General features: G+C 51.0%; 1 protein-coding gene across 1 annotated transcript; it reads right to left on the bottom strand.

The window, feature by feature from the left end:
* Positions 1–762: 762 nt before the first annotated feature.
* On the bottom strand, positions 763–26,377 carry LOC115416542 (corticotropin-releasing factor receptor 1-like). Its single transcript, XM_030130342.1, has 14 exons — positions 26,168–26,377; positions 24,561–24,648; positions 23,966–24,016; positions 23,759–23,878; positions 23,597–23,679; positions 13,254–13,360; positions 12,208–12,328; positions 10,378–10,531; positions 9,004–9,064; positions 6,678–6,750; positions 3,231–3,316; positions 2,943–3,081; positions 2,309–2,350; positions 763–1,071 (listed from the first exon to the last, which is right to left on the bottom strand). Exons 1-14 carry the CDS (start codon positions 26,198–26,200, stop codon positions 931–933), a joined length of 1,299 nt encoding a protein of 432 aa, XP_029986202.1. The 5' UTR covers positions 26,201–26,377; the 3' UTR covers positions 763–930.
* Between the last annotated feature and the right edge of the window lie 427 nt (positions 26,378–26,804).

Raw genomic sequence — 26,804 nt, 5'->3', positions numbered from 1 at the left:
ACAAATATGGTTCAGTCCATCTGATGGAAAGTGTGAATATGCTGACAGGGTTCAAGAACCTCAGGAACCTCAAGAACTATGGATGCACCGATACCACTTTTTTCCAAACCGAGTACTTCCATTTGAGTACCTGCTGATACTGAGTACCAATACTAGTCCTTAGTAATCCCATTCCAGTTGTTAGTTCCTTTTGTAAATGTGCTTTATTGTCGTTGTCATTAGTCTGACTGGAACAAAGTGCTGCCACTGACATTTAATGTGTTGGAATGAGCGTTTGTCAGTTAATCCACCAGGGGGCGCTGCTCTGAATTAACCATACTGGACAAATACCACGAAGAAGAGGAAAGTTTAATGAAGAAGAAGAAGAAGAAAGTCAGTAATACCAAACCTGTAGACGACAGAGGAACACTACTGTGATACTAATGTTAGTGTTTTCTCTGTAAGGTTTAAAAGTTTAGCTTCAGCAGGAAGAGAAAAGACAAACGAGTGATCAGTTTGGTTTGCACTTCCACTGGCGGCGGTCCGCACCGCTCCGTACTCCCGTTGGTATTCTGTGTCTGGGTACTCATCCTCCATCAGCTGGAAAACAGATGAATGTAGTCAGATTACAGACAGAAGGCTGCGTCTGTATCTGTGTGTGTCTGAACGCTACTGTCAGTGTTACTCTGATCATTTCTTCGGTTCCATCTCCCCACTCTTCACACTCACACACATTCTTCCTCCTCCTCGTACCTGCTGCACTGAACTGGGAATGGCACACGGACGGAAGTGGACGACAGGTGCATTTGTATCGGATTACTTTTACGAGTACGAATATGAGTATACACACTGAGTATTGGAGCCGATACCCGATACTCATATCGGAATCGGTGCATCCCTATCAAGAACCTCAAGAACCTCAGGAGGAGATCAGAGGTCAGAGGTTGGAGGTCAGAGGTCGGAGGTCTGTTTGATGCTGTGGAAGGACACTCTGCTCGGTGACGTGGGCACAGACGTGGGCCGAACCACACGGCTGCGAAAGGAGTTCCGGTCCTGCCAACGAAGATACCGCTTCCTGAGCGCAGAACGCACCTGAAGACAAAGACAGACAGGTGAGAAAGACAGGTGAGACAGACAGACAGGTGAGACAGAACGACAGGTGAGACGGTGAGACAGACAGACAGGTGAGACACACAGACAGACAGGTGAGAAAGACAGGTGAGACAGACAGACAGGTGAGACACACAGACAGGTGAGACACACAGGCAGACAGGTGAGAAAGACAGGTGAGACAGACAGACAGGTGAGACACACAGACAGGTGAGACACACAGGCAGACAGGTGAGAAAGACAGGTGAGACAGACAGACAGGTGAGACAGACAGACAGGTGAGACAGAATGACAGGTGAGACGGTGAGACAGACAGACAGGTGAGACACACAGACAGGTGAGACAGACAGACAGGTGAGACAGAGCGACAGGTGAGACACACAGACAGGTGAGACAGAACGACAGGTGAGACAGACAGACAGGTGAGACAGGCAGACAGGTGAGAAAGAACAACAGGTGAGACACACAGACAGGTGAGACAGACAGACAGGTGAGACAGAACGACAGGTGAGACACACAGACAGGTGAGACAGACAGACAGACAGGTGAGACAGAACGACAGGTGAGACACACAGACAGGTAAGACAGAACGACAGGTGAGACAGACAGACAGGTGAGACAGAACGACAGGTGAGACAGAACAACAGGTGAGACAGAACGACAGGTGAGACAGAACAACAGGTGAGACAGAACGACAGGTGAGACAGAACAACAGGTGAGACAGAACGACAGGTGAGACAGACAGACAGGTGAGACAGACAGACAGGTGAGACAGAACGACAGGTGAGACAGGACAGGTAAAGACTGTATGAGCAGCAGAGGTGGTCCACAAAGACGTCCCTCCAGTATAAGCCCAGATACCGGTCTAACCCCTATAGGGGTCTGGATGGTGACCTGGTCTAATCCCTATAGGGGTCTGGATGGTGACCTGGTCTAATCCCTATAGGGGTCTGGATGGTGACCTGGTCTAATCCCTATAGGGGTCTGGATGATAACCTGGGGGGTGGGTGGGGGTAAATTCTGTAACATGGATTGGACACGTGTATTGTGTACATGAAATACATACATAAATGAATACATAAATAAATACATACATACATGAATACATAAATAAATACATACATACATGAATACATAAATAAATACATACATACCAGTACATGAATACACATACTTAAATGAATGAATGAATGAATGAATGAATGAATGCAGTTCTTACTTCACTGTTGAGGAAGCAGTAAAATACTGAAACAAAAAACCCCTGTGGAAACACACACAGCATTAGCATTAGCTCCTAACTATTTTTACCACACTAGCATTGCTACCGATGCTATTGATGCTACTAATACTACTAATGCTAAAGATGCTCCTGATGCTAATGATGCTACTAATGCTAATGATGCTCCTGATGGTACTAATGCTACTAATGCTAATGATGGTCCTGATGCTACTAATGCTTCTGATGCTACTAATGCTAATGATACTACTAATGCTAATGATGCTCCTGATGCTACTAACGCTACTGATCCAACTAATGCTCCCGATGCTATTGATGCTAATAATGCTACTAATGTTAATGATGCTACTAATGCTACTGATGCTACTAATGTTAATGATGCTCCTGATGCTACTGATGATAATGATGCTACTAATGCTAATGATGCTTCTAATGCTACTGATGCTACTAATGCTTCTGATGCTAATAATGCTACTAATGCTTCTGATGTTACTGATGCTAATAATGCTACTAATGCTTCTGATGCTACTAATGCTAATGATGCTAATAATGCTACTAATGCTACTGATGCTCATGATGCTAATGATGCAGATCAGAGCAATGAAAGCAGCCGAACCTGGAAGGACTCCAGGATGGAGTTGAAGTAGATGAAGACGATCTGCGCCACCTGGTCCTCTGCTCCAGGATTAACGAAGAACAGCATGTAGGTGATCCCCAACAGAGGCAGCAGCACCAGGGTGGCCTTCACCGCCTTCCTGTCCAACAGCAACAGCACAAACAACAAACACACCGTTCACAAACAAACACAAACACCCTGATCCCAGTGACCCTGACCCCGGTGACCTGACCCCGGTGACCTGACCCCGGTGACCTGACCCCAGTGACCTGACCCCGGTGTTGGTACCTGTACTGGATGGTCTCGGAGGTGGTCGATGCCCTCAGTTTGGTCATCAGGATTCGGACAATGTTGAACAGGAAGACAAAGTTAATCTGAGGCAGAAAAACAGGTCCATGTCAGTCCTCTGTGAGTCCCATGTCAGTCCCCTGTGAGTCCCCCTGTGAGTCCCATGTCAGTCCCATGTGAGTCCTCTGTGAGTCCCATGTCAGTCCCATGTGAGTCCCCTGTGAGTCCCCCTGTGAGTCCCATGTCAGTCCCATGTGAGTCCCATGTGAGTCCCCTGTGAGTCCCATGTCAGTCCCATGTGAGTCCTCTGTGAGTCCCATGTCAGTCCCCTGTGAGTCCCCCTGTGAGTCCCCTGTGAGTCCCATGTGAGTCCCATGTGAGTCCCCTGTGAGTCCCATGTGAGTCCTCTGTGAGTCCCCCTGTGAGTCCCATGTCAGTCCCATGTGAGTCCCCTGTGAGTCCCATGTGAGTCCTCTGTGAGTCCCCCTGTGAGTCCCATGTCAGTCCCCTGTGAGTCCTCTGTGAGTCCCATGTCAGTCCTCTGTGAGTCCCATGTCAGTCCCATGTGAGTCCTCTGTGAGTCCCCTGTGAGTCCCATGTCAGTCCCATGTGAGTCCCATGTGAGTCCCATGTCAGTCCCCTGTGAGTCCCCCTGTGAGTCCCATGTCAGTCCCATGTGAGTCCTCTGTGAGTCTCATGTCAGTCCCCCTGTGAGTCCCATGTGAGTCCTCTGTGAGTCCCCCTGTGAGTCCCATGTGAGTCCCCTGTGAGTCCCATGTGAGTCCTCTGTGAGTCCCCCAGTGAGTCCCATGTCAGTCCCCTGTGAGTCCTCTGTGAGTCCCATGTGAGTCCCATGTCAGTCCCATGTCAGTCCTCTGTGAGTCCCATGTCAGTCCCATGTGAGTCGTCTGTGAGTCCCCTGTGAGTCCCATGTCAGTCCCATGTGAGTCCCCTGTGAGTCCCATGTCAGTCCCACGTGAGTCCTCTGTGAGTCCCCTGTCAGTCCCATGTGAGTCCCCTGTGAGTCCCATGTCAGTCCTTTGTGAGTCCCCTGTGAGTCCCATGTCAGTCCCCTGTGAGTCCTCTGTGAGTCCCATGTGAGTCCCATGTCAGTCCTCTGTGAGTCCCCTGTGAGTCCCATGTCAGTCCCATGTGAGTCCCCTGTGAGTCCCATGTCAGTCCCATGTGAGTCCTCTGTGAGTCCCCTGTGAGTCCCATGTCAGTCCCCTGTGAGTCCCCTGTGAGTCCCAAGTCAGTCCCCTGTGAGTCCCATGTCAGTCCCATGTGAGTCCCCTGTGAGTCCCATGTCAGTCCCCTGTGAGTCCCATGTGAGTCCCCTGTGAGTCCCCTGTGAGTCCCATGTCAGTCCCCTGTGAGTCCCCTGTGAGTCCCATGTCAGTCCCATGTGAGTCCCATGTCAGTCCTCTGTGAGTCCCATGTGAGTCCTCTGTCAGTCCCATGTGAGTCCCATGTCAGTCCCCTGTGAGTCCCATGTCAGTCCCATGTGAGTCCCCTGTGAGTCCCATGTCAGTCCCCTGTGAGTCCCATGTCAGTCCCCTGTGAGTCCCATGTGAGTCCTCTGTGAGTCCCATGTGAGTCCCATGTCAGTCCCATGTCAGTCCTCTGTGAGTCCCATGTGAGTCCTCTGTCAGTCCCATGTGAGTCCCATGTCAGTCCCATGTCAGTCCCCTGTGAGTCCCATGTCAGTCCCATGTGAGTCCCCTGTGAGTCCCATGTCAGTCCCCTGTGAGTCCCATGTCAGTCCCCTGTGAGTCCTCTGTCAGTCCCATGTGAGTCCCATGTCAGTCCCATGTGAGTCCCCTGTGAGTCCCATGTGAGTCCCATGTCAGTCCCCTGTGAGTCCCATGTCAGTCCCCTGTGAGTCCCATGTCAGTCCCCTGTGAGTCCTCTGTGAGTCCCCTGTGAGTCCCATGTGAGTCCCATGTCAGTCCTCTGTGAGTCCCCTGTGAGTCCCATGTCAGTCCCATGTGAGTCCTCTGTGAGTCCCCTGTGAGTCCCATGTCAGTCCCATGTGAGTCCCCTGTGAGTCCCATGTCAGTCCCATGTGAGTCCTCTGTGAGTCCCCTGTGAGTCCCATGTCAGTCCCATGTGAGTCCTCTGTGAGTCCCCTGTGAGTCCCATGTCAGTCCCATGTGAGTCCCCTGTGAGTCCCATGTCAGTCCCATGTGAGTCCTCTGTGAGTCCCATGTGAGTCCCATGTCAGTCCCATGTCAGTCCTCTGTGAGTCCCATGTGAGTCCTCTGTCAGTCCCATGTGAGTCCCATGTCAGTCCCCTGTGAGTCCCATGTCAGTCCCATGTGAGTCCCCTGTGAGTCCCATGTCAGTCCCATGTCAGTCCCCTGTGAGTCCCATGTCAGTCCCCTGTGAGTCCCATGTGAGTCCTCTGTCAGTCCCATGTGAGTCCCATGTCAGTCCCATGTGAGTCCCCTGTGAGTCCCATGTGAGTCCCATGTCAGTCCCCTGTGAGTCCCATGTCAGTCCCCTGTGAGTCCCATGTCAGTCCCCTGTGAGTCCTCTGTGAGTCCCCTGTGAGTCCCATGTGAGTCCCATGTCAGTCCTCTGTGAGTCCCCTGTGAGTCCCATGTCAGTCCCATGTGAGTCCTCTGTGAGTCCCCTGTGAGTCCCATGTCAGTCCCATGTGAGTCCCCTGTGAGTCCCATGTCAGTCCCATGTGAGTCCTCTGTGAGTCCCCTGTGAGTCCCATGTGAGTCCCCTGTGAGTCCCATGTCAGTCCCATGTCAGTCCCCTGTGAGTCCCATGTCAGTCCTCTGTGAGTCCCATGTGAGTCCTCTGTCAGTCCCATGTGAGTCCCATGTCAGTCCCATGTGAGTCCCCTGTGAGTCCCATGTCAGTCCCATGTCAGTCCCCTGTGAGTCCCATGTCAGTCCCCTGTGAGTCCCATGTGAGTCCTCTGTGAGTCCCATGTGAGTCCCATGTCAGTCCCATGTCAGTCCTCTGTGAGTCCCATGTGAGTCCTCTGTCAGTCCCATGTGAGTCCCATGTCAGTCCCCTGTGAGTCCCATGTCAGTCCCATGTCAGTCCCATGTCAGTCCCCTGTGAGTCCCATGTCAGTCCCCTGTGAGTCCCATGTGAGTCCTCTGTCAGTCCCATGTGAGTCCCATGTCAGTCCCATGTGAGTCCCCTGTGAGTCCCATGTGAGTCCCATGTCAGTCCCCTGTGAGTCCCATGTCAGTCCCCTGTGAGTCCCATGTCAGTCCCATGTGAGTCCCCTGTGAGTCCCATGTGAGTCCCATGTCAGTCCCATGTCAGTCCCCTGTGAGTCCCATGTCAGTCCCCTGTGAGTCCCATGTGAGTCCTCTGTCAGTCCCATGTGAGTCCCATGTCAGTCCCATGTGAGTCCCCTGTGAGTCCCATGCCAGTCCCATGTCAGTCCCCTCTCCACCTGGACCTGGACTTGGTTCCTACCAGCAGGACCAGGATCATGGGACCTTGGTAGATGTAGTCTGTATAAACTCCCGCCCTCTTTCCAAACCAGCATCTGTCAATCAAATCAGAATCAGAAATCAGATGTGACTGGAGTGGGGGGGGGTTCAAACCCCTCCCCCCTCCTACAGAAGGGTGGAGGGGTTTGAACCCCCCCCCCCGCCCCAGAACCGTTCAGCCCACTGTCATGTCTTCATCAGGACAAACGACCATCTGCCGTCTTCATCACTGTCACCATGGCAACTGCACTGAGCAGTGGGATGGATGTGATGTGAGTCAGAGTGAAGGAGTTTAAAGTTCTGCAACAGAACCTGAAAAAGAACCCAGAGAACCTGAAGAAGAACCCACAGAACCTGAAGACAAACCCACAGAACCTGAAGAAGAACCCAGAGAACCTGAAGAACCCACAGAACCTGAAGACAAACCCACAGAACCTGAAGAAGAACCCAGAGAACCTGAAGAAGAACCCACAGAACCTGATGAAGAACCAAGAGAAACCTAAAGACGAACCCACAGAACCTGAAGAACCCAGAGAACCTACAAAAGAACCCACAGAACCTGACGAAGAACCCACAGAACCAGAAGAAAACCCCCCAGAACCTAAAGAAGAACCAACAGAACCTGAAGAAGAACCCAGAGAACCTTAAGAACCCAGAGAACCTAAAGAAGAACCCAGAGAACCTGAAGAAGAATACAGAGAAACTGAAAAAGAACTCAGAGAACCTGAAGAAGAACCAACAGAACCTGAAGAAGAACTCACAGAACCTGAAGAAGAACCCAAAGAACCTGAAGAAAAACCAACAGAACCTGAAGAACCCAGAGAACCTGAAGTAGAACCCACATAACCTGAAGAAGAACACAGAGAACCTGTAGAAGAACCAACAGAACCTGAAAGAGAACCTGAAGAACCAACAGAACCTGAAGAAGAACCCAGAGAACCTGAAAAAGAACCCAAAGAACCTGAAGAAGAACCCAGAGAACCTGACGAAGAACCAACAGAACCTGAAGAACTAACCTGAAGAAGAACCCAGAGAACCTGAAGAAGAACACAGAGGACCGGAAGAGGAACCAACAGAACCTGAAGAAGAACCCAGAGAACCTGAAGAAGAACCCAGAGACCCTGAAAAATGACTCACAGAACCTGAAGAAGCACCCACAGAACCTGAAGAAGAACCAACGGAACCTGAAGAAGAACCCAGGTTCTTGATATGTGGACCACACACAGACCCACAGAACCCCCGCAGTGGGTCATGGGTTGGCCCAGAGTCTCCTACTGGTTAGACACACCTGTCGGCGTGTCTTCACTAGAGGAACCTCCTCCACTGGAGGAGCAGCAGCTCCACTCTGAGTCCCTCCCACATGTCCCAGCTCCTCCCCCTATCTGTGTCTGTGTATATATATATATATATATATATATATATATATATATATATATATATATATATATATATATATATATATATATGTCAGCTCCAATGTGCTCACAGCTCTTCTGTGTCTGTGTTCATATTAAATCAGTCTCAGTGAATCCAAAGGAACTTTGTGTTGGTAAATGACAGTTGTTCAAATGGACAGGATTTCAGTTCTGTTCAACATGTTGATGCTCATATGAACTATGTTTTCAGCTCCAAAATGAACCATTTCAGCACAATTAATGCTATATTTTCATGTCACAAATGGACAAGTTCTATTTGAACTGAACTGAGCTGAAAAACAAATCTTCTCTTCTTTTGGATTCCCCAGTTTTTCTTCCCAGATTCTCTCCTCCATATCACATGTTTTATTTGTACAGGTTCAATCTGGAGTATGGTGCTGATCCATCCTGCTTCTGTTTCCACCAATACATACATGAAGAATGGCACACAGCACTGTTTACATCAACACTTTTACAATAAGAAGCATTTTTATACAGAAAGAACAATTCTAGATTGTTCTTTCCTCTTTAGTCTGATGCTAAACTATCCAATAAATAATAGTGCTCCTAGTTTTTGCACAGGGATCATTAGTGTAAACGCTGACATGGCTGCAGAGCATCAGTATGATGGGATCCACAACAACCATGTCACATCCGTCCACTGACACATTTAGTGTTTTTGTGTCAGCTGGGATTGTTTTAGATCCACAATACCAACATTTATGAAGAAGAGCACAATTAGCAATAGGAAGTCTACAAGTTTATTCCTAATAAAGTACTGGGACTGACCAGAGCATCATGGGTAATGTCACGTCCGTCCACCAGCAAAAGTTTTCACATACACGTGCTATTCAATGTATTTAATCTATAGGTGTAATCAGATTACTGACTCACTTTTCATTGTCATAGTAGAGTTTCCCAAACGCCCAGGCAACGATAATGGGAAAAGGGATACCTGTGAAGAGACAGACAGACAGACAGACAGACACACAGGCAGAGACAGACACAGACACACACACACAGACAGACAGACACACACACACACACACACACACAGACAGACACACACACACACAGGCAGAGACAGACACAGACACACACACACACAGACAGACAGACACACACACACACACACAGACAGACAGACACACACACACACAGGCAGAGACAGACACAGACACACACACACAGACAGACAGACACACACACACACAGACACAGACAGACAGACACACACACAGACAGAGACAGACACAGACACACACACACAGACAGACACACACACACACACACAGACAGACAGACAGACAGACAGACACACACACAGACAGAGACAGAGACAGACACAGACAGACAGACACACACACACACACAGACAGAGACAGACACAGACACACACACACACACAGACAGACAGACACACACACACACACACACACACAGACAGACAGACAGACAGACACACACACAGACACAGACAGAGACAGACACAGACACACACACACAGACAGACAGACACACACACACACACACACACAGACAGACAGACACACACACACACACAGACACAGACACACACACAGACAGACAGACAGACACACACACAGACAGACAGACAGACAGACAGACACACACACACACAGACAGACAGACACACACACAGACAGACAGACACACACACACACAGACAGACAGACAGACAGACAGACACACACACACACACAGACAGAGACAGACAGACACACACACACACACACACACACACACACACACAGACAGACACAGACACACACACACACAGACAGACAGATACACACACACACACACAGACAGACACACACACACACACAGACAGACAGACACACACACAGACACACACACAGACACACACACAGACAGACAGACACACACACACACACACAGACACAGACAGACAGACACAGACACACACAGACAGACAGACAGACAGACACACACACACACACACAGAGACAGACAGATACACACACACACACACACAGACAGACACACACACAGACACACACAGACAGACAGACAGACACACACACAGACACACACACACACAGACACACACAGACAGACAGACACACACACAGACACACACACACACAGACAGACACACACACAGACACACACAGACAGACAGACACACACAGACAGACACACACACACAGACAGACACAGACAGGTTAGAGGTGAGTGATGCAGTCATATGACCTGTGATCATCCAATCAGAGTACAGCTGACCCCAGCCAATAGCGATGAACATCCACTTCCTGAGTTTGTCAGTGGAGTATGTGAGGACCACGGCCGTGTGCAGGTAACAGCCTTCACCGAACATCCAGAAGAAGTTCGTCACATGGAAGTAGTTATAGGCAGACGTGACCAGCCGGCACCACACCTGTGGACAGGTGAGGACACCAGCTGTCAGTCAAACCACCTGTGGACAGGTGAGGACACCAGCTGTCAATCAAACCACCTGTGGACAGGTGAGGACACCAGCTGTCAGTCAAACCACCTGTGGACAGGTGACAACAGGCGTCTGGTCTTTTCCGTGTGTGCGGTTCCTTTCATATGCTCAGTGCTGTTGTTTTTTTTCTTTGATTCCAGTTCTTTTTTTTTCTTTGATTCCAGTTCTTTTTTTGAATTCCAGTTCTTTTTTTTTCTTTAATTCCAGTTCTTTTTTTGTCTTTGATTCCAGTTCTTTTTTTTATCTTTGATTCCAGTTCTTTTTTTTTCTTTGATTCCAGTTCCGTTTTTGAATTCCAGTTCTTTTTTTTTTTCTTTAATTCCAGTTCTTTTTTTCTTTGATTCCAGTTCTTTTTTTCTTTGATTCCAGTTCTTTTTTTGTCTTTGATTCCAGTTCTTTTTTTAATCTTTGATTCCAGTCCTTTTTTTCTTTGATTCCAGTTCTTTTTTTTCTTTGATTCTAGTTCTTTTGTTTTTTTTTACCTTTGATTACAGTTCTTTTTTTTTCTTTAATTCCAGTTCTTTTTTTCTTTGATTCCAGTTCCTTTTTTGTCTTTGATTCCAGTTCTTTTTTTAAATCTTTGATTCCAGTCCTTTTTTTCTTTGATTCCAGTTCTTTTTTTTCTTTGATTCTAGTTCTTTTTTTTTTATCTTTGATTCCAGTTCTTTTTTTCTTTGATTCCAGTTCTTTTTTTTCTTTGATTCTAGTTCTTTTTTTTTTTTTATCTTTGATTACAGTTCTTTTTTTTTCTTTAATTCCAGTTCTTTTTTTCTTTGATTCCAGTTCTTTTTGTCTTTGATTCCAGTTCTTTTTTTGTCTTTGATTCCAGTTCTTTTTTTAATCTTTGATTCCAGTCCTTTTTTTCTTTGATTCCAGTTCTTTTTTTTCTTTGATTCTAGTTCTTTTGTTTTTTTTTACCTTTGATTACAGTTCTTTTTTTTTCTTTAATTCCAGTTCTTTTTTTCTTTGATTCCAGTTCCTTTTTTGTCTTTGATTCCAGTTCTTTTTTTAAATCTTTGATTCCAGTCCTTTTTTTCTTTGATTCCAGTTCTTTTTTTTCTTTGATTCTAGTTCTTTTGTTTTTTTTTACCTTTGATTACAGTTCTTTTTTTTTCTTTAATTCCCGTTCTTTTTTTCTTTGATTCCAGTTCCTTTTTTGTCTTTGATTCCAGTTCTTTTTTTAAATCTTTGATTCCAGTCCTTTTTTTCTTTGATTCCAGTTCTTTTTTTTCTTTGATTCTAGTTCTTTTTTTTTTATCTTTGATTCCAGTTCTTTTTTTCTTTGATTCCAGTTCTTTTTTTTCTTTGATTCTAGTTCTTTTTTTTTTTATCTTTGATTACAGTTCTTTTTTTTTCTTTAATTCCAGTTCTTTTTTTCTTTGATTCCAGTTCTTTTTGTCTTTGATTCCAGTTCTTTTTTGTCTTTGATTCCAGTTCTTTTTTTTTTTTTTTTTTTTATTCCAGTTGTGCTGCCTGATCTGCTCACGGTTCATTCAGAAAGTATCTGTGAATGTGTGAAGGTCATCTGTGTGCGTCAGCTTTATGTCTTCATTAGTACAGAACATCATCTGGTCTCCATGGTGCCAGCAGGCTGTGTGTGTTTGTACCTGGTTGCCCTCGGTAACGGCAGGGTTCATGGTGAACTGGACCATGAACCAGGTGGTGTTCCTCAGGATGAAGGCAGAGATCAGGTTCCAGTGGATGATGTTCCTCAGACAGCGGATGCTCCTGCACACAGAACACATGGACCAGTACACCTGCAGTTCTGAACCTGCTGGACCAGTACACCTGCAGTTTACTGAAGGATGACAATGGATCAACTTTATTCCATATTCTGTCAGAATTCAGTGACACTGATGAAAAGACTTGATTAACATGACATCTGTGCTGCAGTTGGGTAATAGTAGGTGTATACAGGTGTGTGTACAGGTGTGTACAAGTGTATGTACAGGTGTGTACAGGTGTAAGTACAGGTGTATGTACAGGTGTATGTACAGGTGTATGTACAGGTGTATGTACAGGTGTAAGTACAGGTGTATGTACAGGTGTATGTACAGGTGTATGTACAGGTGTAAGTACAGGTGTATGTACAGGTGTATGTACAGGTGTATTTACAGGTGTATGTACAGGTGTATGTACAGGTGTATGTACAGGTGTATGTACAGGTGTATGTACAGGTGTATTTACAGGTGTATGTACAGGTGTAAGTACAGGTGTATGTACAGGTGTATGTACAGGTGTATGTACAGGTGTATGTACAGGTGTATGTACAGGTGTATGTACAGGTGTAAGTACAGGTGTATGTACAGGTGTATGTACAGGTGTAAGTACAGGTGTATGTACAGGTGTATGTACAGGTGTATGTACAGGTGTATGTACAGGTGTAAGTACAGGTGTAAGTACAGGTGTATGTACAGGTGTATGTACAGGTGTAAGTACAGGTGTATGTACAGGTGTATGTACAGGTGTATGTACAGGTGTATGTACAGGTGTGTACAGGTGTATGTACAGGTATGTTCAGGTGTATGTACAGGTGTATGTACAGGTGTGTGTACAGGTGTGTACATGTGTATGTACAGGTGTGTACAGGTGTGTGTACAGATGCACAGGTGTATACAGGTATATACAGGTGTGTACAGGTGTGTACTTGTACCTCAGTCTCATAAACACAGTGAAGGCCAACAGCAGAGCTCCCAGTGAAACACAGTGACCCAGATAATTAACGCTGAGCGCCACCTGGTAATGAAGCTTCGACTTCCGCTGAAATACAGAAATGAAACACGACACCATCAACAGGTGATTGATCACATGATCTAATGTCTTTGATAGGTTCTAATGCAGTTCTAAACAGGTTCTAATAACACTAATGTGACAGTTGAACTGAAACTGATCATGTTCATGTTCTGGGTTAAATCCACTGAAACAGAACAAGAGTCACATGGTGCATTTAGATTTGTGCTCAGTGTACACACACACACACACAACACACACACAACACACACACACACACAACACAAACTCCATATTAAATGCAGCCTTCTGATTGGCCAGCAGCCAACATTTCTGTCCAATCAGAAAACGGCTGGACACAGGGGACAGATGGTGTCAGTGGGAGATGTCAGGTCACATGACCCACCATATGTACGCACACACTGACACACACAAATACACATACAAAGACACACACAAAGACACACTGACACACACACAAATGCACGCAAAGACACACTGACACACACACTGACACACACAAAGACACACAAACGCACACAAAGGAAGTGATGAACTGTCAGGAACTGAGAATCATCTGGAGTGGACACTGGGACACCAAACACTGGACCTGGTCCCTGTTCTGGTCCTAGTTCTGGTTCTGGTCCTGGTTGTTGCGTTCACTGACCTGTTCTTCATCAGTTTAAAGGTGCTGCAGACTTTCTTGTCCAGTGTTTCCTGGTCTCTGTCCATCCTCAGTTTCCTGAATCTGTCGGTCGGTCGGTCAGTTGGTCAGTTGGTCAGTCGGTCGGTCAGTCGGTCTGTCTGTCATTACTCACCTGAATCTCTGCGAAACGGAGGTTCGCGCAGCCGCCTGCAGCGGCAGTGGCAACACGAGCCTCCGTTTCCCACAATGCATGTTGCAACAAAAAAATTCCTCAGATGCCCCAGCTCCCTCCTGACTCTGAATGTAAACACACAGGTTTAGTTTGTGGTGGATGGAACTAAAACTGTTCAGCTGAGGAATGACGGACAGACGAACGGACGAATGAAACTGAGGGCAGGACTGAGGATGGACAGATTCAGGATAAGACTGAGGATGGACAGATTCAGGATAAGACTGAGGTTTAACAGATTCAGGATAAGGCTGAGGTTTAACAGATTCAGGATAAGACTGAGGTTTAACAGATTCAGGATAGGACTGAGGTTTAACAGATTCAGGATAGGACTGAGGTTTAACAGATTCAGGATAAGACTGAGGTTTAACAGATTCAGGATAGGACTGAGGTTTAACAGATTCAGGATAGGACTGAGGTTTAACAGATTCAGGATAAGACTGAGGTTTAACAGATATGAGGAAAAATTCGTCACCAAAGTCTCCAGCACCTTTAATGTGTTTGACTGAACTGATCCTCAGATTGAACTGGTTTTTCCATGTGCCGTGCTGGTTCTGGTGCTGGTTCTGGTTGTGGTCCTCGCTGGTGCTGGTTCTGGTCCTAGTTCTGGTGCTGGTTCTGGTGTTGGTTCTAGTGCTGATTCTGGTCCTAGTTCTGGTGCTGGTTCTGGTCCTAGTTCTGGTGCTAGTTCTGGTGCTGGTTCTGGTGCTAGTTCTGGTCCTGGTTCTTGTCCTGGTTCTGGTGCTGGTTCTGGTCCTAGTTCTGGTGCTGGTCCTAGTTCTGGTGCTAGTTCTGGTGCTGGTTCTGGTGCTGGTTCTGGTCCTAGTTCTGCTGCTGGTTCTGGTGCTAGGTCTGGTGCTGGTTCTGGTCCTAGTTCTGCTGCTGGTTCTGGTCCTGGTTCTGGTGCTGGTTCTGGTGCTGGTCCTAGTTCTGGTCCTGGTTCTGGTGCTGGTTCTGGTCCTAGTTCTGGTCCTAGTTCTGCTGCTGGTTCTGGATCTTTTTTTCTGTTTTCTTCTTCTTTTTTTGTCCGGCCGGCTTCTGGTGCTGGTTCTGGTCCTAGTTCTGGTGCTAGTTCTGGTGCTGGTTCTGGTGCTAGGTCTGGTGCTGGTTCTGGTCCTAGTTCTGCTGCTGGTTCTGGTCCTGGTTCTGGTGCTAGGTCTGGTGCTGGTTCTGGTCCTAGTTCTGCTGCTGGTTCTGGTCCTGGTTCTGGTCCTAGTTCTGGTGCTGGTTCTGGTGCTGGTCCTAGTTCTGGTCCTGGTTCTGGTCCTAGTTCTGGTGCTAGTTCTGGTGCTGGTTCTGGTGCTAGTTCTGGTGCTGGTTCTGGTGCTAGGTCTGGTGCTGGTTCTGGTCCTAGTTCTGCTGCTGGTTCTGGTGCTAGGTCTGGTGCTGGTTCTGGTCCTAGTTCTGGTCCTGGTTCTGGTGCTGGTTCTGGTCCTAGTTCTGGTCCTAGTTCTGCTGCTGGTTCTGGATCTTTTTTTCTGTTTTCTTCTTCTTTTTTTTGTCCGGCCGGCTTCTGGTGCTGGTTCTGGTCCTAGTTCTGGTGCTAGTTCTGGTGCTGGTTCTGGTGCTAGGTCTGGTGCTGGTTCTGGTCCTAGTTCTGCTGCTGGTTCTGGTCCTGGTTCTGGTGCTAGGTCTGGTGCTGGTTCTGGTCCTAGTTCTGCTGCTGGTTCTGGTCCTGGTTCTGGTCCTAGTTCTGGTGCTGGTTCTGGTGCTGGTCCTAGTTCTGGTCCTGGTTCTGGTCCTAGTTCTGGTGCTAGTTCTGGTGCTGGTTCTGGTGCTAGGTCTGGTGCTGGTTCTGGTCCTAGTTCTGCTGCTGGTTCTGGTGCTAGGTCTGGTGCTGGTTCTGGTCCTAGTTCTGGTCCTGGTTCTGGTGCTGGTTCTGGTCCTAGTTCTGGTCCTAGTTCTGCTGCTGGTTCTGGATCTTTTTTTCTGTTTTCTTCTTCTTTTTTTTGTCCGGCCGGCTTTTCAGCGTCGCTGAACGCTGAAGTTTGAAATCTGGATCAGCTGGTGCTTCTGCTCTGCACAGGTAGAACGGGCTGAACGCTGCCTTCAGGTGCAGCTTGCATCAAGTGTCAGGTCCATTAATGCTGTACAACACTGTTGCTAGGCAACCAATGGGATGTGGTAGAAGTCTCATCAAATAGAGCATGTGCAGGACACATGAGACGTGTTCGACTTCCATGAGAACAGGAACGGCGTCCTGATGTGTTCACAGTCACAGGAACGGCGTCCTGATGCGTTCACTGTCACAGGAACGGCGTCCTGATGCGTTCACAGTCACAGGAACGGCGTCCTGATGCGTTCACTGTCACAGGAACGGCGTCCTGATGCGTTCACAGTCACATGGGTTTCTGGAACCGACCACATGATGGTTTGGATGGTCTGTCAGTTCACGTCCTCATTAGATTTTCTTCACCTGGTTCGAAGAGTTTGTATCTGTCCTGACAAAAAGATGCAGGAACCAACAGCTGAGGCTCATGGGAAATGTAGGCTTTAGAGCCAGTACTCCAATGGGTCCTATGGGTCCGGTGGGTCCTATGGGTCCGGTGGGTCCTATGGGTCCAATGGGTCCTGTGGGTCCTGTGGGTCCTGTGGGTCCGGTGGGTCCAGTGGGTCCAGTGGGTCCAGTGGGTCCGGTGGGTCTAGTGGGTCCAGTGGGTCCTGTGGGTCCGGTGGGTCCTGTGGGTCTGGTGGGTCCGGTGGGTCTAGTGGGTCCAGTGGGTCCAATGGGTCCTGTGGGTCCTATGGGTCCAGTGGGTCCAGTGGGTCCGGTGGGTCCGGTGGGTCTAGTGGGTCCAGTGGGTCCAGTGGGTCCAATGGGTCCTGTGGGTCCTATGGGTCCGGTGGGTCCAGTGGGTCCTGTGGGTCTGGTGGGTCTAGTGGGTCCAGTGGGTCCAATGGGTCCTGTGGGTCTGGTGGGTCCAGTGGGTCCAATGGGTCCAGTGCTGATACCGTTAAACCCCAGGCGGTGCAAATTAAATGACTAATAAATGAATCAGATGATGGTTCTACTGGGTCAGGGTCAGGGTTTAGGGTCAGGGATACTGTTCAATCCAACTGTAACTACTGTTAATGTTACATTGAAACAACACAATGTTGTCCACGTAAACATTGAAGGTCCAAGATCCAAGTCCAGGTTCTGAATGTGTACTCTGTTGTGTCTGTAGACTGGAAGTGTGACAGAACCAGCTCACATCACAGAGCAATGGTCAGTGATGGATGGTGGGGTCAGTGTCAGGGTTAGGGTTAGGGTCAGGGTTAGGGTCAGGATCAGGATTTGGGTCAGGGTCAGGGTTAGGGTCGGGGTCGGGGTCAGGGTTTGGGTTAGGGTCAGGGTTTGGGTTAGGGTCAGGTTAGGGTCAGGGTCAGGGTTAGGGTCAGGGTCTGGGTTAGGGTTAGGGTCAGTGTCAGGGTTTGGGTTAGGGTTAGGGTCAGGGTTAGGGTTAGGGTAGGGGTCAGGGTTAGGGTCAGGGTTTGGGTTAGGGTAGGGGTCGGGGTCAGGGTTTGGGTTAGGGTCAGGGTTTGGGTTAGGGTAGGGGTCGGGGTCAGGGTTAGGGTCAGGGTTTGGGTTAGGGTCGGGGTCGGGGTCAGGGTTTGGGTTAGGGTTAGGGTCAGGGTTTGGGTTAGGGTAGGGGTCGGGGTCGGGGTCAGGGTCAGGGTTAGGGTCAGGGTTAGGGTCAGGGTTTGGGTTAGGGTAGGGGTCAGGGTCAGGGTCAGGGTTTGGGTTAGGGTCGGGGTCAGGGTCAGGGTCAGGTTAGGGTCGGGGTCAGGGTTTGGGTTAGGGTTAGGGTCAGGGTCAGGTTAGGGTCGGGGTCGGGGTCAGGGTTTGGGTTTGGGTTAGGGTCGGGGTCAGGGTCAGGGTTTGGGTTAGGGTCAGGTTAGGGTCAGGTTAGGGTCGGGGTCAGGGTTTGGGTTAGGGTCAGGGTCAGGTTAGGGTCGGGGTCAGGGTTAGGGTCAGGTTTAGGGTCAGGGTTTGGGTTAGGGTTGGGGTCAGGGTCAGGGTTAGGATCAGGTTAGGGTCAGGGTCAGGGTTTGGGTTAGGGTTAGGGTCAGGGTCAGGGTCTGAGTCAGGTTAGGGTCAGGGTCTGGGTTAGGGTCAGGGTTAGGGTCAGGGTTAGGGTCAGGGTCTGGGTTAGGGTTAGGGTCAGTGTCAGGGTTTGGGTTTGGGTTAGGGTTAGGGTCAGGGTTAGGGTAGGGGTCAGGGTCAGGGTCAGGGTTTGGGTTAGGGTCGGGGTCAGGGTCAGGTTAGGGTCGGGGTCAGGGTTTGGGTTAGGGTTAGGGTCAGGGTCAGGTTAGGGTCGGGGTCAGGGTTTGGGTTTGGGTTTGGGTTAGGGTCGGGGTCGGGGTCAGGGTCAGGGTTGGGTTAGGGTCAGGTTAGGGTCGGGGTCAGGGTTTGGGTTAGGGTCAGGGTCAGGTTAGGGTCGGGGTCAGGGTTAGGGTCAGGTTTAGGGTCAGGGTTTGGGTTAGGGTTGGGGTCAGGGTCAGGGTTAGGGTCAGGTTAGGGTCAGGGTCAGGGTTTGGGTTAGGGTTAGGGTTAGGGTCAGGGTCAGGGTCTGAGTCAGGTTAGGGTCAGGGTCTGGGTTAGGGTTAGGGTCAGGGTTAGGGTCAGGGTCAGGGTTTGGGTTAGGGTCAGGGTCAGGGTTAGGGTTAGGGTCAGGGTCAGGGTCAGGTTAGGGTCAGGGTCAGGGTTAGGGTCAGGGTTTGGGTTAGGGTAGGGTTCGGGGTCAGGGTTTGGGTTAGGGTCAGGGTCTGGGTTAGGGTCAGGGTCAGGGTTAGGGTTAGGGTCAGGGTTAGGGTCAGGGTCAGGGTCAGGGTCAGGTAAGGGTCAGGGTTAGGGTCAGGGTTTGGGTTAGGGTCAGGCTTTCGGTTAGGGTAGGGGTCGGGGTCAGGGTCGGGGTCAGGGTCAGGGTCAGGGTTTGGGTTAGGGTAGGGGTTGGGGTCAGGGTCAGGGTTTGGGTTAGGGTAGGGGTCGGGGTCAGGGTTTGGGTTAGGGTCAGGGTTTGGGTTAGGGTAGGGGTCGGGGTCAGGGTAAGGGTTTGGGTTAGGGTTAGGGTTAGGGTTAGGGTCAGGGTTTGGGTTAGGGTAGGGGTCGGGGTCAGGGTCAGGGTTAGGGTCAGGGTTTGGGTTAGGGTCAGGGTTTGGGTTAGGGTAGGGGTCAGGGTCAGGGTCAGGGTTTGGGTTAGGGTCAGGGTCAGGTTAGGGTCGGGGTCAGGGTTTGGGTTAGGGTCAGGGTCAGGGTCAGGGTCAGGTTAGTGTCGGGGTCAGGGTTTGGGTTAGGGTTAGGGTCAGGGTTTGGGTTAGGGTAGGGGTCGGGGTCAGGGTCAGGGTCAGGGTTTGGGTTAGGGTCGGGTCAGGGTCAGGTTAGGGTCGGGGTCAGGGTCAGGGTCAGAGTTTGGGTCAGGGTCAGGTTAGGGTCGGGGTCAGGGTTTGGGTTAGGGTTAGGGTCAGGGTCAGGTTAGGGTCAGGGTCAGGGTTAGGGTCAGGTTTAGGGTCAGGGTCAGGGTTTGGGTTAGGGCAGGGGTCAGGGTTAGGGTCAGGTTAGGGTCAGGGTCAGGGTCAGGGTTTGGGTTAGGGTTAGGGTCAGGGTTAGGGTCAGGGTCAGGTTAGGATCAGGGTCTGGGTTAGGGTTAGGGTCAGGGTCAGGGTTTGGGTTAGGGTCAGGGTTAGGGTTAGGGTCAGGGTTAGGGTTAGGGTCAAGGTTAGGGTCAGGGTCAGGTTAGGGTCAGGGTCAGGGTTAGGGTCAGGGTTTGGGTTAGGGTCGGGGTCAGGGTTTGGGTTAGGGTTAGGGTCAGGGTTGGGTTAGGGTAGGGGTCGGGGTCAGGGTCAGGGTTAGGGTAGGGGTCGGGGTCAGGGTCAGGGTTTGGGTTAGGGTCGGGGTCAGGTTAGGGTCGGGGTCAGGGTTTGGGTTAGGGTCAGGGTCAGGGTCAGGTTAGGGTCGGGGTCAGGGTTTGGGTTAGGGTTGGGGTCGGGGTCAGGGTCAGGGTCAGGTTAGGGTCGGGGTCAGGGTTTGGGTTAGGGTCAGGTTAGGGTCGGGGTCAGGGTTAGGGTCAGGTTTAGGGTCAGGGTCAGGGTTTGGGTTAGGGTAGGGGTCAGGGTTAGGGTCAGGGTCAGGGTTTGGGTCAGTCAGAGTCAGGTTAGGGTCAGGGTCTGGGTTAGGGTTTGGGTTAGGGTCAGGGTTAGGGTCAGGGTCAGGTTAGGGTCAGGGTTTGGGTTAGGGTAGGGGTCGGGGTCAGGGTCAGGGTTTGGGTTAGGGTCAGGGTTTGGGTTAGGGTAGGGGTCAGGGTCAGGGTCAGGGTTTGGGTTAGGGTAGGGGTCGGGGTCAGGGTCAGGGTCAGGGTTTGGGTTAGGGTCAGGGTTTGGGTTAGGGTCAGGGTTTGGGTTAGGGTAGGGGTCGGGGTCGGGGTCAGGGTTTGGGTTAGGGTCAGGGTTTGGGTTAGGGGTTAGGGTAGGGGTCAGGGGCAGGGTTAGGGGCAGGGTCAGGGTTAGGGTTAGGGTCAGGATCAGGGTAAGGGTCAGGGGCAGGGTTAGGGGCAGGGTCAGGGTTAGGGTTAGGGTAGGGGTCGGGGTCAGGGTCAGGGTTTGGGTTAGGGTAGGGGTCGGGGTCGGGGTCGGGGTCAGGGTCAGGGTTTGGGTTAGGGTCAGGGTTTGGGTTAGGGTAGGGGTCGGGGTCAGGGTTTGGGTCAGGGTCTGGGTTAGGGTTAGGGTCGGGGTCAGGGTTTGGGTTAGGGTCAGGGTCAGGGTCAGGGTCAGGGTTAGGGTCAGGTTAGGGTCAGGGTTAGGGTTAGGGTCAGGGTTTGGGTTAGGGTAGGGGTCGGGTCAGGGTCAGGGTTTGGGTTAGGGTCAGGGTTTGGGTTAGGGTAGGGGTTGGGGTCGGGGTCAGGGTCAGGGTCAGGGTTTGGGTTAGGGTAGGGGTCGGGGTCAGGGTTTGGGTTAGGGTCAGGGTTTGGGTTAGGGTTAGGGTCAGGGTTTGGGTTAGGGTAGGGGTTAGGGTAGGGGTCGGGGTCAGGGTCAGGGTCAGGGTTTGGGTTAGGGTAGGGGTCGGGGTCAGGGTCAGGGTCAGGGTTTGGGTTAGGGTCAGGGTTTGGGTTAGGGTCAGGGTTTGGGTTAGGGTAGGGGTAGGGGTCAGGGTTTGGGTTAGGGTCAGGGTCTGGGTTAGGGTTAGGGTCGGGGTCAGGGTTTGGGTTAGGGTCAGGGTTTGGGTTAGGGTTAGGGTCAGGGTTTGGGTTAGGGTAGGGGTTAGGGTTAGGGTAGGGGTCGGGGTCAGGGTCAGGGTTTGGGTAGGGGTCGGGGTCAGGGTCAGGTTAGGGTCAGGGTCAGGGTTTGGGTTAGGGTTGGGGTCGGGGTCAGGGTCAGGGTCAGGGTTTGGGTTAGGGTAGGGGTCGGGGTCAGGGTTTGGGTTAGGGTCAGGGTTTGGGTTAGGGTTAGGGTCAGGGTTTGGGTTAGGGTAGGGGTCGGGGTCAGGGTCAGGGTTTGGGTTAGGGTCAGGGTTTGGGTTAGGGTTAGGGTTAGGGGTTAGGGTAGGGGTCGGGTCAGGGGCAGGGTCAGGGTTAGGGTCAGGGTCAGGGTTTGGGTTAGGGTCAGGGTCAGGGTTAGGGTCAGGTAAGGGTCAGGGTTAGGGTCAGGGTTTGGGTTAGGGTAGGGGTCAGGGTCAGGGTCAGGGTTTGGGTTAGGGTCAGGGTTTGGGTTAGGGTCAGGGTTTGGGTTGGGGTCGGGGTCAGGGTCAGGGTCAGGGTTTGGGTTAGGGTAGGGGTCAGGGTCAGGGTTTGGGTTAGGGTAGGGGTCGGGGTCAGGGTCAGGGTCAGGTTAGGGTCAGGGTCAGGGTTTGGGTTAGGGTAGGGGTCGGGGTCAGGGTCAGGGTCAGGTTAGGGTCAGGGTCAGGGTCTGGGTTAGGGTCAGGGTCGGGGTCAGGTTAGGGTCAGGGTCAGGGTCGGGGTCGGGGTCAGGGTCAGGTTAGGGTCAGGGTCTGGGTTAGGGTCGGGGTCAGGGTCAGGTTAGGGTCAGGGTCAGGGTTTGGGTTAGGGTAGGGGTTGAGGTCGGGGTCAGGGTCAGGGTTTGGGTTAGGGTCGGGGTCAGGGTCAGGGTCAGATTAGGGTCAGGGTCAGGGTCAGGGTTTGGGTTAGGGTAGGGGTCGGGGTCAGGTTAGGGTCAGGGTCAGGTTAGGGTCAGGGTCTGGGTTAGGGTCGGGGTCGGGGTCGGGGTCAGGGTCAGGGTCAGGTTAGGGTCAGGGTTAGGGTCGGGGTCAGGGTCAGGTTAGGGTCAGGGTCAGGGTCAGGTTAGGGTCAGGGTCTGGGTTAGGGTCGGGGTCAGGGTCAGGGTCTGGGTTAGGGTCGGGGTCAGGTCAGGGTCAGGGTCAGGGTTTGGGTTAGGGTAGGGGTTGGGGTCGGGGTCAGGGTTTGGGTTAGGGTAGGGGTCGGGGTCAGGGTCAGGTTAGGGTCAGGGTCAGGGTTTGGGTTAGGGTAGGGGTCGGGGTCAGGGTCAGGTTAGGGTCAGGGTCAGGGTCAGGGTTTGGGTAGGGGTCGGGGTCAGGGTCAGGTTAGGGTCAGGGTCAGGGTTTGGGTTAGGGTAGGGGTCGGAGTCAGGGTCAGGTTAGGGTCAGGGTCAGGGTCAGGGTTTGGGTTAGGGTAGGGGTCGGGGTCAGGGTCAGGTTAGGGTCAGGGTCAGGGTCAGGGTCAGGTTAGGGTCAGGGTCAGGGTCAAGGTCTGGGTTAGGGTAGGGGTCGGGGTCAGGGTCAGGTTAGGGTCAGGGTCAGGGTCTGGGTTAGGGTAGGGGTCAGGGTCAGGTTAGGGTCAGGGTCAGGTTAGGGTCAGGGTCAGGGTCTGGGTTAGGGTCGGGGTCAGGTTAGGGTCAGGGTCAGGGTCAGGGTCAGGGTCAGGTTAGGGTCAGGGTCAGGGTCTGTGTTAGGGTCAGGGTCAGGGTCTGGGTTAGGGTCGGGGTCAGGGTCAGGGTTTGGGTTAGGGTAGGGGCCAGGGTCAGGTTAGGGTCAGGGTCAGGTTAGGGTCAGGGTCTGGGTTAGGGTCGGGGTCGGGGTCGGGGTCAGGGTCAGGGTCAGGTTAGGGTCAGGGTTAGGGTCGGGGTCAGGGTCAGGTTAGGGTCAGGGTCAGGGTCAGGTTAGGGTCAGGGTCTGGGTTAGGGTCGGGGTCAGGGTCAGGGTCTGGGTTAGGGTCGGGGTCAGGGTCAGGGTCAGGGTTTGGGTTAGGGTAGGGGTTGGGGTCGGGGTCAGGGTCAGGGTCAGGGTCAGGGTTTGGGTTAGGGTAGGGGTCGGGGTCAGGGTTTGGGTTAGGGTAGGGGTCAGGGTCAGGGTCAGGTTAGGGTCAGGGTCAGGGTCTGGGTTAGGGTAGGGGTCGGGGTCAGGGTCAGGGTCTGGGTCGGGGTCAGGGTGGTGCTGACTCACCAGGATGATGATCTCGGTGCACTGGCTGTAGTTCCCTCGAGCGGCCCAGCTGCCGTTGGACTGACACTGTCTGTAGACCTGATCTGAACCAGGACAGAGTTAGAACATGTGAACCCGATCTGAGTGGATCTACTGGATCCTGTTGGATCGGTGTGGACCTACTGCTGGTGTTGTAGTGGATCCCGTTGAACTGCTCGGGGCAGGGTCTGGACACCAGTTCTCCTGCGGCGCTTCGTGGCCAACAGGTTCCGATGCCGTCCACGGACAGGTCGCAGAACACGCCTACAAACGTCACAGACAGATCTGTCAGCGGACGGTGGAGCGGGCGGTTCGGTTTTCACCAGGTGGGTCCGGGTCGACGTTACGCACCTGAGGTGTTCCCCACGGTCAGCGTTTGGTTCAGGAAGGCCAATGTCCTCACTGGGAAACAGGAAATCAGGAACACTGGTTACTTCACAATAAACAAACAGAACCCAGAACAAATGACAAAAAAAAAGAATAAAAAAGTAAAGGTGAAAAAATATTTGGTTCAATGAAACAAAATGTGATAAAACACAGAAACAGTCCATAAAAGCACAAACGAACGCCGACAGAAAAGAACCAGTTTGGGTTCTGCGGTGTTCAGGGTTCATGAGGAACCAGAGCTGGTTCTGTTCTTAGCTGGTTTTACTCTTTCAGATGGTTCTCCTCTTTGACACTGACTGGCTTCCTGGGTTCCACAGGGGACTGTCCTGGCTCCACTTCTGTTCACGCTGTACCTGGGACCTCCAGTCCAGTTCTGGGTCCTGCCACTTGTAGAAGTTCTCTGATGACTCTGCAGTGGGACCGGGTACCCAGATCTATCTGTACTCTATCTAACCCTACCCTGGACCAGTGGATGGAACAGTGGAGCGGGAGGAGTCTGATGGAAAAACGTTAGGGACAGGGACAGGGACAGGGTTCGGGTGAACTCAGATCCTCATACCTGTCAGGTTGGTCGAAAGCAAAATCAGCGTTTCACAGGTGAACTGGACTGAAGAAACTCTACTGAGGAACATCCACACCCACAGAACCTGAGAACAGAAGGAACCCATGAGGAACATCCACACCCACAGAACCTGAGAACAGAAGGAACCCATGAGGAACATCCACACCCACAGAACCTGAGAACCGCCCACACACACAGTCCCACCCACACAAATGAACAGGTTCAGATTGATCAGCTGTTCAGTCTGTGACGATTCTGTTAATTATTCAGTAATGACTGAGTCATGTTTCACTGCTGTCATTCACACACACACACACACACACACACACACACACTCACCTCAGTTCTTTCCTGTTGTGAAACTGTTTCTATAATTAGACACAGCCCAGTGCACCACAGACTGAAACGGTCTAATTCCTGCTGGTGTGTGTTTCTGTGGGTTCTACATCTGCATCCACAGGTGTTTCCTGTCAGACTGCAGTGAAGCTCTTCTCCTAAAATGACTCCCATTAAATGCTCAAATCTGTTCAGTTGTTTTCATTTCATTGACTCCAAATGTGTTGGAACACGTTCATCTCTCAGACCAGTTGGTTCAGAATCAGTTTGATCCCAGATCAGTGGACTGGATGTTGTTCACTTCTCCTCCATTCCCGTGTCTGTGTTTGTTCATTCCATCTCTGCTCAGTGCATTTGTCCGTAGACGCTCAGCGTCCATGCACTTCAATGGGACTGAGTGGAACTGCTGGAAAAACCACTACAAACTGGACCAGCACTGGACACATGACACCTGTTGTCCCGCCCCCGGACGCTCGGCGTCTCTGGGGATGAACAGAGCTGTGGGCGGAGCTCGGCCGGGCCGGACGCCGAGCTTCCGCGCGCCGATCGGAGGACGGGTCCAAAGGCTGAATGTGGTTTGATTGACAGCTGTTTTCAGATCTGCTCCTTCACTGACACAGTTCAGTTTAATACGTCACACATTCTGCTGGGAAATCACAGAAACCAAATGAACTGTTCATTTACTGACCTGGAAGAAAACACAAGCACTGGACGAACTGGTACACTGGACTGGACTAACTGGTACGCTGGACTGGACTAACTTTTGCACTGGACTGGACTAACTGGTACACTGGACTGAAGGGACACGTTTACCTGTTTACTGTGGACGATAAGAACACTGAGCATTTACTGAAAAAGGAACAGAGGACGAGTTTATGTTTAAAGAACTGGACTGGGTTTACGTACGAGACACTGAGCTTCAACTGTCTGAACCAGAACCAGAACCAGAACCAGAACAGATGACACTGGACTAGAACTGACAGAAACAAAACACCTACTGAACCCACAGGTTCTACTGGGGTTCCACCAGGTTCCATCAGGTCCACGTGGCCTGAAATGTTTCATTCAAACCAAATAAACCAGGTCCAGTATCTTGGACCCGTGTTCTCCGGCAGACCGGATCCACATGGTCTGGATGACGTCACACTTGAATGTGACATTTGAACCGGATCAGTACATGTGAACCGATCCGGTTCCATCTGATCCGGTTCCATCTGATCACATATGTACTGGTCTGGACCCGCCTACCTGACTCTGGACCCGCCTACCTGACTCAGTCGTTTCCGGTCCATCTCTGTCATTCATCCATTCACTCATGGGGACGCGCGCGCCCTCGCACGCGGCCGTTCGTCTTTTCACAGTCCGGTCCCGGTGCAGACTCTGGTCCGGTTCTAGTCCCGCGTAATGTCACTCCTCTGCAGATCCGATCCGTGCCGTGCCGGCTAACATCCACCCGCAGCCGGTAAAAGAGCGCTCCGGGTCCGTGTCGGTCTGAGGAGGACTGACTGCGGGACCGAGATGATGACAAACCTGAGGAGCGCGCGCTGCCGGTGAGGGGGCTGTTGCAGAGCGCCAACCAATCACAGCAGAGAGAGGAGGGAAGGGGAGGGGCTAAAATATTCTGTTGATGTATTTTTAGAACCAATGGGATGAATGTGAACCTGATCAATAAGACAAGGATCAAACAGCCATATGTGATCAATGAACTTCTAAAAGGAAGGGTTTAAGCACATCATCAGTTAATAAACGAAAAGAAACATGTTTATTCATAAAATCCTCTGTAAAACGTCCTGATGTTGAACATAAACATCCTAGAAAAAAAAGAATCAACTCAGATGAGAATCCAAAAGTTGAACGGATTGAATTTAATGTTGAAATTCAAAATGTGTACGTTCAATATGTTTG

This window comes from Sphaeramia orbicularis, unplaced genomic scaffold (assembly GCF_902148855.1).
Source record: "Sphaeramia orbicularis unplaced genomic scaffold, fSphaOr1.1, whole genome shotgun sequence".
In the NCBI taxonomy this organism is placed as follows: Eukaryota; Metazoa; Chordata; class Actinopteri; order Kurtiformes; family Apogonidae; genus Sphaeramia; species Sphaeramia orbicularis.
The sequence above is the reverse complement of the archived record's forward strand: the minus strand, read 5'-3'. Positions and strand labels throughout refer to the sequence as shown.

Excerpts from the sequence above, each read along its gene's own strand:
- LOC115416542 (XM_030130342.1), bottom strand. The coding sequence starts at position 26,200 with ATGACAGAGATGGACCGGAAACGACTGAGTCAG. Across the intron at positions 24,017-24,560 it reads GCTTTCGACCAACCTGACAG|TGAGGACATTGGCCTTCCTG; the intron begins GTATGAGGATCT and ends CCTGTTTCCCAG. Across the intron at positions 10,532-12,207 it reads CCGTTACCGAGGGCAACCAG|GTGTGGTGCCGGCTGGTCAC; the intron begins GTACAAACACAC and ends ACCTGTCCACAG.